This window comes from Lissotriton vulgaris, chromosome 10, assembly GCF_964263255.1.
Source record: "Lissotriton vulgaris chromosome 10, aLisVul1.2, whole genome shotgun sequence".
In the NCBI taxonomy this organism is placed as follows: domain Eukaryota; kingdom Metazoa; phylum Chordata; class Amphibia; order Caudata; family Salamandridae; genus Lissotriton; species Lissotriton vulgaris.
The window spans coordinates 4,063,269-4,077,158 of NC_141698.1; the positions used below are offsets into that span (position 1 = coordinate 4,063,269).

Here is a 13,890-nt window from a genome sequence, read left to right on the forward strand (position 1 = left end):
ATTAACCTGGAGGAACACAAATGAACACAGAGGAACCCAAATGAACCCAAAGGAGCCCAGAAAACCCCAAAGGAACTCAAATGAACCCAGAGGAAAACAAAAGTACCCAGAGGAGCCCAAAAGAACCAAGAGGAACCCAAAGGAACCCAAATTAACCTGGAGGAACACAGAGGAACCCAAATGACCCAGAGGAACCCAAAGTAACCAAGAGGAGCACAAAGGAACCCAGATTAACCTGGAGGAACCCAAAGGAACCCAGAGGAACCCAAAGGACCCAGAGGAACCCAAAGGAACCCAGAGGAGCACAAAAGATCTCAGAGGACCCCAAAGAAACCTTGGGGAATCCAGAGGAGCCCAAACGAACCCAAAGGAACTCAGATTAACCCGGAGGAACCCAAAGGAACATAGAAGAACCCACAGGAACCAAAAGAACCCAAAATAAACCCAGAGGAACCCAAAGGAACTCAGATGAACCCAGAGGAAAACAAAAGTACCCAGAGGAGCCCAAAAGAACCCAGAGGAACCTAAAGGAACCCAAATTAACCTGGAGGAACCCAAAGGAACCCAGAGGAACCCAAAGGACCCAGAGGAACCCAAAGTAACCAAGAGGAGCACAAAGGAACCCAGATTAACCTGGAGGAACACAAAGGAACACAGAGGAACCCAAAGGACCCAGAGGAACCCAAAGGAACCCAGAGGAGCACAACAGATCTCAGAGGACCCCAAAGAAACCTTGGGGAATCCAGAGGAGCCCAAACGAACCCAGAGGAACCCAAAGGAACTCAGATTAACCCGGAGGAACCCAAAGGAACCTAGAAGAACCCACAGGAACCAAAAGAACCCCAAATAAACCCAGAGGAACCCAAAGGAACTCAGATGAACACAGAGGAAAACATAGGTACCCAGAGAAACCCAAAGGAGCCCAGAGGAACACAAAGGAGTCCATGCCTCAAACAACCAAGACTCTTCTACAAATTGGAACACCCCACAGCAGTAGAGCTCCAGGATATCTTTCTATATTGTGTGTGGATTACGACAGATTCTGTGGGCACTAAATCAGAACAGGAGTTTCCCCTCTACTCAACAAGCCCTTCCAGGCTCTGGGAGCAGCCTGGGTCGCCGGTGGACATGTGTTCATGTAGAGAAGTCTGCTAACAACGACATCTACCTATGATGTTCTTCTATGACATATCATAGCATCAGAGAGCTATAAAGGCTAAGCTACGCCATGAGGACAGGTGTGCCGGCCGTGCACTACTCAATCTTACTGCACAGGAAGTAGGACATGGTAAAGTCAATGCAAGTCCCCAGGCCACAAAAGCAAACCTACACCACATTCACATGGTCCCTCCTCTACAAAGCCTCACGGCACAGACATGACTACACAGCAGTCTCAACGAATAGCCCCAGACTACAAAGGTGAACCTACACCACATGCCTTAGGTCTCTAGATAACATATTCACTCTGGACAGACGTGAAGACATTTTAAAGCCAACTCAGGCCACTCGTGGCAAAGGCAATGCTACACCGCCACTGTGTGGTCTAGACACTACACAATCACACTAGACAGGCAGGAGGCAACACCAATTGGAGTGCACAGCTTTGGCTTGTAGGCCACACACAAGCCCCTCCAGCAGGTTTCGGAGAAGGCCACGACTCGCAGGGAGGGATGGAACAAGACCAGCTCGGGACCATTCACCTACCACAGCAGGACAATGTAGAAAAATAATTATGGAGGCGCTGCATACAGAGACACTACTTACAAACCTGCCTAGATTATTTGCATTACTTTCTCTCTAAAGGGAAAGGACTTTGGTGCAAGGCGAGCAAAGAGGCGTGTGATGGAAGAGGTGCAGCGCCCAACGGGGCCCCTCAAAGGGCCCACCTAACTTGCTGAACATTTCCTCTGCAGCCGAAGGCATGGCCTGTGGCCACAAAATAGTAAACTACTGTACAAGGGGTACGCTGTGCAAAGGTTGGCCGATGCAGACCGTGTGCAATACCCTATCCAGCTAAAGGAACCAGACAGACATCAGGAAAAGTAGGACAGCTACAGAGGACGTACAGTCCTGCAGCATAACTAGCAGCAAGACCACAGCACAGAGGAAGCTGAAGGACTGAGAAAGAGCAGCTTCCATACGCAGGCCCAGGTCCCTGACGTGCAGACTCTCACCCAAGGGTATTGAGCAAGAGTCAGAATACCTTGACCTGTCACCCAGAAGAGCAGGGCTGGAGTCCAGAAACTCTAACTCGTCACCTGGAGGAGCAGGGCCAGAGTCCAGAAACTCTAACTCATCACCTGGAGGAGCAGGGATGGGGTCTGGAAACTCTAACTTTTCACCTGAAAGACCAGACCTTGAGTCAGGATACCCTTCCTTCATACACTGTAGAGCTGAGCTTGCGTTTGAATAACCTGCCTCCTCACCCTGCAGAGCAGAGCTCGCATCCGAATTCCCTGCAGAGTTACAGCCACCACACACAACTTCCTCACTATGAGGAGCAGAGTAAGAGTCTAGCCAGTCTAAACCTTCAACCAGAAGTGCTGATGAAGAAGACCCCCGGCACGTTAACCTCTCATCCAGGAGAGGTGGGCTGGTGACTGGCTGCTCTAGCCCTTCACCCAAGCGAACAGGGCTGGAGTTCAGAAGCACCACCTTCTTACCTCGGAATGCAGAGAAACAGTCATGACACCCAACCCCCTCGCCAAGCAGAGCACTGGATGAGCCCAGATACCCTAACCCATCTCCTGGGGGAGTGGAGTCTGGGTACTCCAAGCCCTCCCGTGTAGCAGCAGAGGAAGTGCCCACGTATGCTAACCCATCGCCCAGCGGAGTACAGGAAGAGCTCTTGTAGCCAAACTCCTCTTCCAGCACAGCAGAGAGAGTGCATTCGTCCAAGGCCCCTTCACCTGTCAAGGGTACATTCTGGAATGTTTCACGACCAGAAACACCTTCCCTTAGTAGTAAGCGTTCTTGCAGGTGTCGTGAAGTCCCTAAACCACATAGCTCTTCGTTGAGTAGAACAATTTCTTGCAGATTCTGGGAGGTCTCCAGCATAGAAAATTCTTCATTTAGTAGAATGCTTTCTTGCAGATTTTCAGAGGTCTCTCGTCGCGAAAGCTCTTCACTCAAAAGAATGATTTCTTGTTTATTCTTCGCAGTCGCTCGCAAAGAAATCTCTCTGTTCAGTGGAGCACTTCCTTGCCGATTGTTGGATGTCTCTAGCCCACAAAACTCTTCGCTCAGTAATACACTTTCTTGCAGATTGTGGGTCCTCTCTAGTTGTGAAAGCTCTTGGCTCAGTAGACGTTTGTCTTGTACGCTCTCAGATGTCTCTAGTTGAGAAAGCTCTTGGCTCAGCAGAGCATCCTCTTGAAGGATGTGGGAGGTGTCTTTCTCAGAATGGCCTTCAGTTAGGGGAACGCTGTCCTGAAGCTTCTGGCAGGCATCTAAACCTGAGAGCTCTTGGCTCAGTAGAGCATCCTCTCTCAGATGCTGCACGGGCTCCAGTCTAGAAAGTCCTTGGTCTGGCAGAGCGGTTTCAAGCACATTCCTATAGGACTCTAGTCCTGAACGCTCTTGGCTCGGTCGAACGTTTACCTGTAGATGCTGGGAGGTCTCTAACTCACAAGCCTCTTCGCTTTCTTGCTCTGGGGTTATTTGTGAGCTATGCTGAGAATATATCGACAAAGCACCCACGGGATAATCTTGAGTAAGGAGATTTTTCTCTGCTTCCAAGCTCTGGCAGTTGTTATCACCCTCAGCTTTGGGGAGAATCTTCATGGTATCCCTAGTTGAAGAATCTAGTGCGCCAACGGTGCAATCACGGTGGCATCCAGACTTGGTGATAAGGTCTTCAGTCACAGAAACAAATTCACAAGGTGCAAAAGACAACACACTATCCGTGGCTTTCATTCCTGTCAATGCTGGAGACCTGTGCCTGGGATCTTGGCTGGTGGGACTCAGTAATGAGGTCTGAGCACTGTCTCCTCCCCCTGGCATCTCCGGCAAATCCCTTCCAAAACTCTGTGCTTTATCGTCAGAGGATTTTATGTGACATGGAGCTTTGCCCTCTTCTTCTGCCAATGAATCTACGAGGGAATCCTGGACAGAGACAGTAGAGGAGACTTCATTCTTCTCAGACCATCCTTCCTGGTGGCTTGGCAGCGATTCGCAGACAGATGAAGTCAGTTCCACATCCACGTGGGCCACATTCGTAACTTCCTCTTCCTCCCTTCCGTTTGCATGGCGCAGAGAAATCTCTTCCACCAGCCAGGTGTTTAGTATTCTTTTGGTACCTGCCAGATCTAGAGGCGACACATGAGTGTGCCAGTCAGTGCCAGTGTGAGATTCATCCGCGATCCCCTGTGCCACGTCCACCTCACCTGGCTCCTTTAGCTCCTTGGCGGCCTGCAGACGGCTTAAGTGAGACAGGTAGAGCTGTTCCAGCTCAGCCTCCACAGCGTCTTCATTGTCAGAATCCTCCAGTGTGGGGACAATGTAGGGATGATCCAGGTAGCGACATGATGGAGGGCGATCAAGTGGTCTTTCAAGAAGGGACTTTTCAGGCATGAGGTCTTGACCGAGGCCAGTTGTGCCATCGTCTCCATTCAGAAACCTGGAACCAGCATGGCGCAGTGTGTTCAGATCTCCTATCCATGTGCTTTTATCCTTCCTGGGACGGTTTTCATCCTCTTCACTCGGTTTCCGTAGCCCTATTATCGGTTTGGTGGAGGTGCTCACACATTCACCTTCCTTCGCAGCGAGCTCCAGGTTGGAGTCTGTAAACGTCATGGGCCGGTAACTGTGAAAAGTCTCCGGAGATGTGCTTGTCACCACCAACGTGGGTACCTGGAAAGGATGAAAAAGTGAAAATCAAATACAAACTCAGGGTCCAAGATCACAGTCAAATTCAACAGCGTACCTCCAAAGTCCACATATTCTTCAAATTACCATGAGTTTCACACTTCCATTTCTATGATGCACCACAAACCGCTTTTTACAGCCGGCTGTGACGTCAGCTATGACAGTAGCAGTCCCAACGCCCCTTCAGTACTACGGGATGTGCCCTGCACTTTCAAAGGAGGTCTGTATAAGGAGAAAGTGCTCCGGCTTGGGTCACACAGGCTTCACCTTTGAACTCATCATAAAGCAAGGAGACACACATAGCTCTCTATTCTGCTTCATCACTTATACCATATATGCTTTCGTATGTTTATCATTCATTTAAAGCAGCTGCTAACATGGGAGCAGAGGCTCCTCAGCCCTTGCGCAGTTTGCATCAGTAAACAAAGGTCGGCCGTGTTAATATGTCCTGCTATTTCACTCAAGCATTTATACCAAACAAACAATATCACGTTATTTACACAAAGTGACAAAGTGTGTGACGAATATGAATTGTGCTGCAGTCACAATGAGATTACATCACAGTCCTTTTTGGGTCATGCCTACTCGACATAGGGCCAGATGTAGGTAAAAGCAGTTTGGGGAGTCCTTAATAACGATTTTTAGGGAATCGCTATTAAGGACTCGCAAAATGCCATGTAGGTAGGAATCGCAATATTTTTTGCGATTCCTTAATATTCCTTGATTCCGAATTGCAAATTGCGATTCACAATCAAGGTATACCTTCCCATTCATTCCTATGGGCCTAGAGGCCCATAGGAATGAATGGGAATTGCGCACGCAATTTGCCAGTACCCAATAGGTACTCGCAAATTGCGTGCGCAATTTCAAGGGTGCAAGGGTTCCAAAGGGACACCCTGTTGCACCCCTGAAATGTGCATGTGTGCACATGTGACGCACATACATGCCCTAAGGACATGAATGTGTACCACATAGCACTTATAAAAAAGCAAAAAAGTGTTTTTTTAAAGGAAATCACAAATTACCAACAACTTGCAGTTAGTGGTAATTTGCAATTCCTTAAGGCAATATCGCAATTTTCGATGCCTACTAGCATAGCATTTAGGTAATCGCAATTTGCGATTCTCTAAATGCGTGCGCAAAATAAGGAATCGCAATTTTAGCGATTCCTTATTTTGCGTGTAGGTATTTGCCTTTCTACATTGCACACTGCTGAATTGCGATCGCAAACGTAGAAATTCGAAGAATTTCAGCATTTGCGATTGCAATTTGGCTTGTTACATCTGGGCCATAGTGTGGAGCTACCAAGAGCATACGAGGGATTGGAACCTGCCCACTGCTTAACATTGGTTGGCTTTCCTGTCAGTCCCAGATGCCTGCTTCCTATTCGTGTCCCAGCTTGTAGATCTTATATTTGCCCCTCCCATGGAGCATTGCCTCTTTACCATCTCCTTTGATTGGCTGGCTTCTATGTTTCTAAAGCTTCCTTTTCAAGCGCTACTTTTTGCTTTTTTCAAACACTTCATGGGCGTGCCTCCCTCATCTGCTTCTCTCCCCTCGCGCTCTGTGTTGCTGTCTGTCATCTCGATGCACTGCAGGCAAAGGGGAGCCTAGGATTCCAGGGGAAGGAATGAGCTCCAATAGGAGAAGACATCCAAATGGGTGTCATGCTTCATCATTGGGCTAGCCCCTCGTCGGGCCAGAGCTGCAATGCCCGACAGGCACTCACTAGGGGCTCTTTGCCATAGATCTTTTCTTAGCCGTCGGGTGAAGTGAGGGTGTATGGGCTCAAGTGGTGTGCATAGAGTGATGATGAAGAGTGGGTTTAAAATAGGTGTTTTGATACTAAGGGTCAAACTATTTAATGATTGAGCTCACTAGGCTAGTTACAAAAATTCTGCTCTGACTTAGGATATAATGGTCCTCGTTAGCAGAGTGAGTAAGTTGATCAAAAAAAGTCAACATGTTTCTCGCCTAAATATGTCGAAAGCGGTAATGTGGCAATTCTTGAGGTTCTAAGGAAAAAACCTACACTACACCAACTGGATTCAGTAGGTAGAGATATTATGTCAGGATAACCAGTCACACAACAGGTCAAGTGGTGTATTGTACCTTAGCATGGGTAAACATCAACCCGATTAGGGTATTGATCAAAGGCCCTTGAGGAGATGGCAGAGGAAACGCCTTATAGCATCTCAGACCTACACAGTTCTGCTTTTTACATCGCGCCGGAGACGCCAACAGTCATTTCCAATGCCATTGCAAGTTTTTTTTTTTACGTAAAGGAATATTTTGTTACAATACGTAAAGCCAAACCCTGCCGCCCACACAGATCTAATGTAATGTGCATAGTAGGGTGTGCGGAGAGACTGCCCTCTCAATCAGGCAATCAATCAGAAGATTTGTAGAGCGCTACTTGTCACCCGTGAGGGTATCTAGGCCTCTCTGCCGAGACATCTCTCTGTACTGATGGGTGTGCGTAGAAGGGCGAGGGGAGGGACTTCCTCTCCGCTGAGACCTCTCTCTGACCTCATGGATGCACGTACAGGATATGTAGAGTCTACTCTCACTGCTGACAGCTTTCCCCATAGTGTCAGGTGTACATAGTAGAGTTCAGAGAAACACTAACCGCTCTCCTAACACCCTCCAGTGTGGTAGTGTGTGGGGAGGGATTAGCCTCTCTGCTTACACCCCTCTCTTGGATAATGGGCATCTATAGTAGGGTGTGAGGAGGGACTGCCCTCTCCTTTCAGACCTCTCTCTCAGATGACGGGTGTGCATAGTACCGTGTGGAGAGGGGCTGACCTTTCCTTTAAGATCTCTCTCCCTCTCTCAGGTGATAGGTGTTCACAGTAGGGTGTGGGGAGGGACTTGCCTCTCCTTTCATATCCCTCTCTCAGATGATAGGTGTGCACAGTAGGGTGTGAGGAGGGACTGGCCTCTCCTTTCATATCCCTCTCTCAGATGATAGGTGTGCGTAGTACGGGGTGAGGAGGGACTGGCCTCTCCTTTCATATCCCTCTCTCAGATGATAGGTGTGCACAGTAGGGTGTGAGGAGGGACTGCCCTCTCCTTTCAGACCTCTCTCTCAGATGACGGGTGTGCATAGTACCGTGTGGAGAGGGGCTGACCTTTCCTTTAAGATCTCTCTCCCTCTCTCAGGTGATAGGTGTGCACAGTAGGGTGTGAGGAGGGACTGGCCTCTCCTTTCATATCCCTCTCTCAGATGACAGGTGTGCGTAGTAGGGTGTGAGGAGGGACTGGCCTCTCCTTTCATATCCCTCTCTCAGATGATAGGGGTGCATAGTAGGGTGTGAGGAGGGACTGGCCTCTCCTTTCATATCCCTCTCTCAGATGACAGGTGTGCGTAGTAGGGTGTGAGTAGGGACTGGCCTCTCCTTTCATATCCCTCTCTCAGATGATAGGTGTGCGTAGTACGGGGTGAGGAGGGACTGGCCTCTCCTTTCATATCCCTCTCTCAGATGATAGGTGTGCGTAGTACGGGGTGAGGAGGGACTGGCCTCTCCTTTCATATCCCTCTCTCAGATGATAGGTGTGCGCAGTAGGGTGTGAGGAGGGACTGCCCTCTCCTCTCATATCCCTCTCTCAGATGACAGGTGTGCGTAGTAGGGTGCGAGTAAGGACTGGCATCTCCTTTCATATCCCTCTCTCAGATGATAGGTGTGCGTAGTACGGGGTGAGGAGGGACTGGCCTCTCCTTTCATATCCCTCTCTCAGATGATAGGTGTGTGTAGTACGGGGTGAGGAGGGACTGGCCTCTCCTTTCAGACCTCTCTCTCAGATGATAGGTGTGCACAGTAGGGTGTGAGGAGGGACTGGCCTCTCCTTTCATATCCCTCTCTCAGATGACAGGTGTGCGTAGTAGGGTGTGAGTAGGGACTGGCCTCTCCTTTCATATCCCTCTCTCAGATGATAGGTGTGCGTAGTACGGGGTGAGGAGGGACTGGCCTCTCCTTTCATATCCCTCTCTCAGATGATAGGTGTGCGTAGTACGGCGTGAGGAGGGACTGGCCTCTCCTTTCATATCCCTCTCTCAGATGATAGGTGTGCACAGTAGGGTGTGAGGAGGGACTGCCCTCTCCTCTCATATCCCTCTCTCAGATGACAGGTGTGCATAGTAGGGTGTGAGTAAGGACTGGCCTCTCCTTTCATATCCCTCTCTCAGATGATAGGTGTGCGTAGTACGGGGTGAGGAGGGACTGGCCTCTCCTTTCATATCCCTCTCTCAGATGATAGGTGTGCACAGTAGGGTGTGAGGAGGGACTGGCCTCTCCTTTCATATCCCTCTCTCAGATGACGGGTGTGCATAGTACCGTGTGGAGAGGGGCTGACCTTTCCTTTAAGATCTCTCTCCCTCTCTCAGGTGATAGGTGTTCACAGTAGGGTGTGGGGAGGGACTGGCCTCTCCTTTCATATCCCTCTCTCAGATGATAGGTGTGCACAGTAGGGTGTGAGGAGGGACTGGCCTCTCCTTTCAGACCTCTCTCTCAGATGATAGGTGTGCACAGTAGGGTGTGAGGAGGGACTGGCCTCTCCTTTCATATCCCTCTCTCAGATGACAGGTGTGCGTAGTAGGGTGTGAGGAGGGACTGGCCTCTCCTTTCAGACCTCTCTCTCAGATGATAGGTGTGCACAGTAGGGTGTGAGGAGGGACTGGCCTCTCCTTTCATATCCCTCTCTCAGATGACAGGTGTGCGTAGTAGGGTGTGAGTAAGGACTGGCCTCTCCTTTCATATCCCTCTCTCAGATGATAGGTGTGCGTAGTACGGGGTGAGGAGGGACTGGCCTCTCCTTTCATATCCCTCTCTCAGATGATAGGTGTGCACAGTAGGGTGTGAGGAGGGACTGGCCTCTCCTTTCATATCCCTCTCTCAGATGATAGGGGTGCGTAGTAGGGTGTGGGGAGGGACTGGCCTCTCCATTCATATCTCTCTCTCAGATGATAGGTGTGCACAGTAGGGTGTGAGGAGGGACTGGCCTCTCCTTTCATATCCCTCCCTCAGATGATAGGTGTGCGTAGTAGGGTGTGAGTAGGGACTGACCTCTCCTTTCAGACCTCTTTCTCAGATGATTGGTGTGCATAGTAGGGTGTGAGTAGGGACTGACCTCTCCTTTCAGACCTCTTTCTCAGATGATTGGTGTGCATAGTAGGGTGTGAGTAGGGACTGACCTCTCCTTTCAGACCTCTTTCTCAGATGATAGGTGTGCGTAGTAGGGTGTGAGGAGGGACTGGCCTCTCCTTTCATATCCCTCTCTCAGATGATAGGGGTGCATAGTAGGGTGTGAGGAGGGACTAGCCTCTCCTTTCATATCCCTCTCTCAGATGATAGGTGTGCGTAGTAGGGTGTAGGGAGGGACTGGCCTCTCCTTTCATATCCCTCTCTCAGATGATAGGGGTGCATAGTAGGGTGTGAGGAGGGACTGGCCTCTCCTTTCATATCCCTCTCTCAGATGATAGGGGTGCGTAGTAGGGTGTGAGGAGGGACTGGCCTCTCCTTTCATATCCCTCTCTCAGATGATAGGTGTGCTTAGTAGGGTGTGAGGAGGGACTGGCCTCTTCTTTCATATCCCTCTCTCAGATGATAGGTGTGCATAGTAGGGTGTGAGGAGGGACTGGCCTCTCCTTTCATATCTCTCTCTCAGATGATGGATGTGCGTAGTAGGGGGTGAGGAGGGACTGGCCTCTCCTTTCATATCCCTCTCTCAGATGATAGGTGTGCATAGTAGGGTGTGAGGAGGGACTGGCCTCTCCTTTCATATCCCTCTCTCAGATGATAGATGTGCGTAGTAGGGGGTGAGGAGGGACTGGCCTCTCCTTTCATATCCCTCTCTCAGATGATAGGTTGCGTAGTAGGGTGTGAGGAGGGACTGGCCTCTCCTTTCATATCCCTCTCTCAGATGATAGGTGTGCGTAGTAGGGTGTGAGGAGGGACTGGCCTCTCCTTTCATATCGCTCCCTCAGATGATAGGTGTGCATAGTAGGGTGTGAGGAGGGACTGGCCTCTCCTTTCATATCCCTCTCTCAGATGATAGGTGTGCACAGTAGGGTGTGAGGAGGGACTGGCCTCTCCTTTTGTATCCCTCTCTCAGATGATAGGTGTGCACAGTAGGGTGTGGGGAGGGACTGGCCTCTCCATTCATATCCCTCTCTCAGATGATAGGTGTGCGTAGTAGGGTGTGAGAAGGGACTGGCCTCTCCTTTCATATCCCTCTCTCAGATGATAGGTGTGCACAGTAGGGTGTGAGGAGGGACTGGCCTCTCCATTCATATCCCTCTCTCAGATGATGGATGTGCGTAGTAGGGGGTGAGGAGGGACTGGCCTCTCCTTTCATAGCCCTCTCTCAGATGATAGGTGTGCATAGTAGGGTGTGAGGAGGGACTGGCCTTTCCTTTCATATCCCTCTCTCAGATGATGGATGTGCGTAGTAGGGTGTGAGGAGGGACTGGCCTTTTCTTTCATATCCCTCTCTCAGATGATGGATGTGCGTAGTAGGGTGTGAGGAGGGACTGGCCTTTCCTTTCATATCCCTCTCTCAGATGATGGATGTGCGTAGTACGGGGTGAGAAGGGACTGGCCTCTCCTTTCATATCCCTCTCTCAGATGATAGGTGTGCGTAGTACGGGGTGAGGAGGGACTGGCCTCTCCTTTCATATCCCTCTCTCAGATGATAGGTGTGCACAGTAGGGTGTGGGAAGGGACTGGCCTCTCCATTCATATCCCTCTCTCAGATGATAGGTGTGCATAGTAGGGTGTGAGGAGGGACTGGCCTCTCCTTTCATATCCCTCTCTCAGATGATAGGTGTGCGTAGTACGGGGTGAGGAGGGACTGGCCTCTCCTTTCATATCCCTCTCTCAGATGATAGATGTGCGTAGTTTGGTGTGAGGAGGGACTGGCCTCTCCTTTCATATCCCTCTCTCAGATGATGGATGTGCATAGTACGGGGTGAGGAGGGACTGGCCTCTCCTTTCATATCCCTCTCTCAGATGATAGATGTGCGTAGTAGGGTGTGAGGAGGGACTGGCCTCTCCTTTCATATCCCTCTCTCAGATGATAGGTTGCGTAGTAGGGTGTGAGGAGGGACTGGCCTCTCCTTTCATATCCCTCTCTCAGATGATAGATGTGCGTAGTAGGGTGTGAGGAGGGACTGGCCTCTCCTTTCATATCCCTCTCTAAGATGATAGGTGTGCGTAGTACGGGGTGAGGAGGGACTGGCCTCTCCTTTCATATCCCTCTCTCAGATGATAGATGTGCGTAGTACGGGGTGAGGAGGGACTGGCCTCTCCTTTCATATCCCTCTCTCAGATGATAGATGTGCGTAGTAGGGTGTGAGGAGGGACTGGCCTCTCCTTTCATATCCCTCTCTCAGATGATAGGTGTGCGTAGTACGGGGTGAGGAGGGACTGGCCTCTCCTTTCATATCCCTCTCTCAGATGATAGATGTGCGTAGTAGGGTGTGAGGAGGGACTGGCCTCTCCTTTCATATCCCTCTCTCAGATGATGGATGTGCATAGTAGGGTGTGAGGAGGGACTGGCCTCTCCTTTCATATCCCTCTCTCAGATGATGGATGTGCATAGTAGGGTGTGAGGAGGGACTGGCCTCTCCTTTCATATCCCTCTCTCAGATGATAGGTGTGCATAGTAGGGTGTGAGGAGGGACTGGCCTCTCCTTTCATATCTCTCTCTCAGATGATAGATGTGCGTAGTAGGGGATGAGGAGGGACTGGCCTCTCCTTTCATATCCCTCTCTCAGATGATAGGTGTGCACAGTAGGGTGTGCAATGCCCACTTGATGCAAAATAACGTAAAGCAGTGCATTGTGCAATTTTGCATTACTTTGGGATACTATTCAATGCAGATCAGGATTTGCATTCAATAGTAAATCCCATCTTAACACTTTGCACCGGGTTTGCACCAAAGAAGTGTCACAAACAAGGTGCAAAGCATTGGTAACTGTGTTTTTTGCATTTTTTTACCCGAGTGGGCTGGGTATGCTCAGACGTGAGTCCTGTGCTCTCCACACCACTGGAGTCAAGCTATCCTGGCTGAAGAAGGCTGATAGCCAGAAACCGGTCCTTGGACGCTTGATTCCGGTCTAGGAAAGACATGGCTTGGTAGTTCGGGCTGGACTGTTCCCATGAGGCACAGGGTCAAGGCTGATTTGCATATAGCCATTGTCGATGGCTTTAGGCCCAGATCTCTGTACTGGGGTGAATGTATGACATTGTTCTGCATTCTGTCCATCAACTGTGTTTTTTGCAAAGCATTGGTAAACCTGGGCCTGAGTGTCAGAAGGTATTAGTGTAAGGACGTGTTAGAGAGTGTGATGTTAGTCATGTGGCATGCCTTACTGGAAAAGTCTGGATCAAGGGCCATATGATGTCACTTCCTGTGATGTCATTGAGGTCAAAGGGTATGTGATGCCACTTCCGCTACCCCTGGCATTCTAGTGAATCGACGTCCATGTCGCCATAGCATGAAAAACACCATTGTTTCCCCATCTTCCCATAGTATGTAACATTCCCAAGTCTCTCTTCAGCATGTAAAGCACCATTGCCTTTCATCTCCCCAGAGCATATGAAGCACCATTGCCTTCCATCTATCCTCAGCATGTAATGCACCATTGCCTTCCATTTACTCTCAGCATATGAAGCACTATTGCCCTCCATCTCCCCTCAGCATGTAAAGCACAATTGCCTTCCATCTAACCTTAGCATTTATTGCACCATTGCCTTCCATCTAACCTCAGCATGTAATGCACCATTGCCTTCCATCTCTCCTCAGCATGTAATGCACCATTGTCTTCCATCTCGCCTAAGCATATGAAGCACCATTGACTTTCATCTATCCTCAAAATATAAAGCACCATTGCCTTCCATCTCTCCTCAGCATGTAAAGCACAATTGCCTTCCATCTAACCTCAGCATGTAATGCACCATTGGCTTCCATCTGTCCTCAGCATGTAAAGCACCTTTGCCTTCCATCTGTCTTCAGCATGTATAG

At 49.8% G+C, this 13,890-nt stretch overlaps 1 protein-coding gene across 1 annotated transcript in view; it reads right to left on the reverse strand.

The window, feature by feature from the left end:
* Positions 1-1,007: 1,007 nt before the first annotated feature.
* The window catches only part of LOC147684284 (uncharacterized), a 48,172-nt gene continuing 35,289 nt past the window's right edge, over positions 1,008-13,890 (reverse strand). Inside the window, exon 4 of the mRNA XM_086940152.1 lies at positions 1,008-4,851. Within this exon, the coding sequence (XP_086796278.1) occupies positions 2,014-4,851 (2,838 nt within the window). The 3' untranslated portion in view covers positions 1,008-2,013. The remainder of the gene's footprint in view (positions 4,852-13,890) is intronic.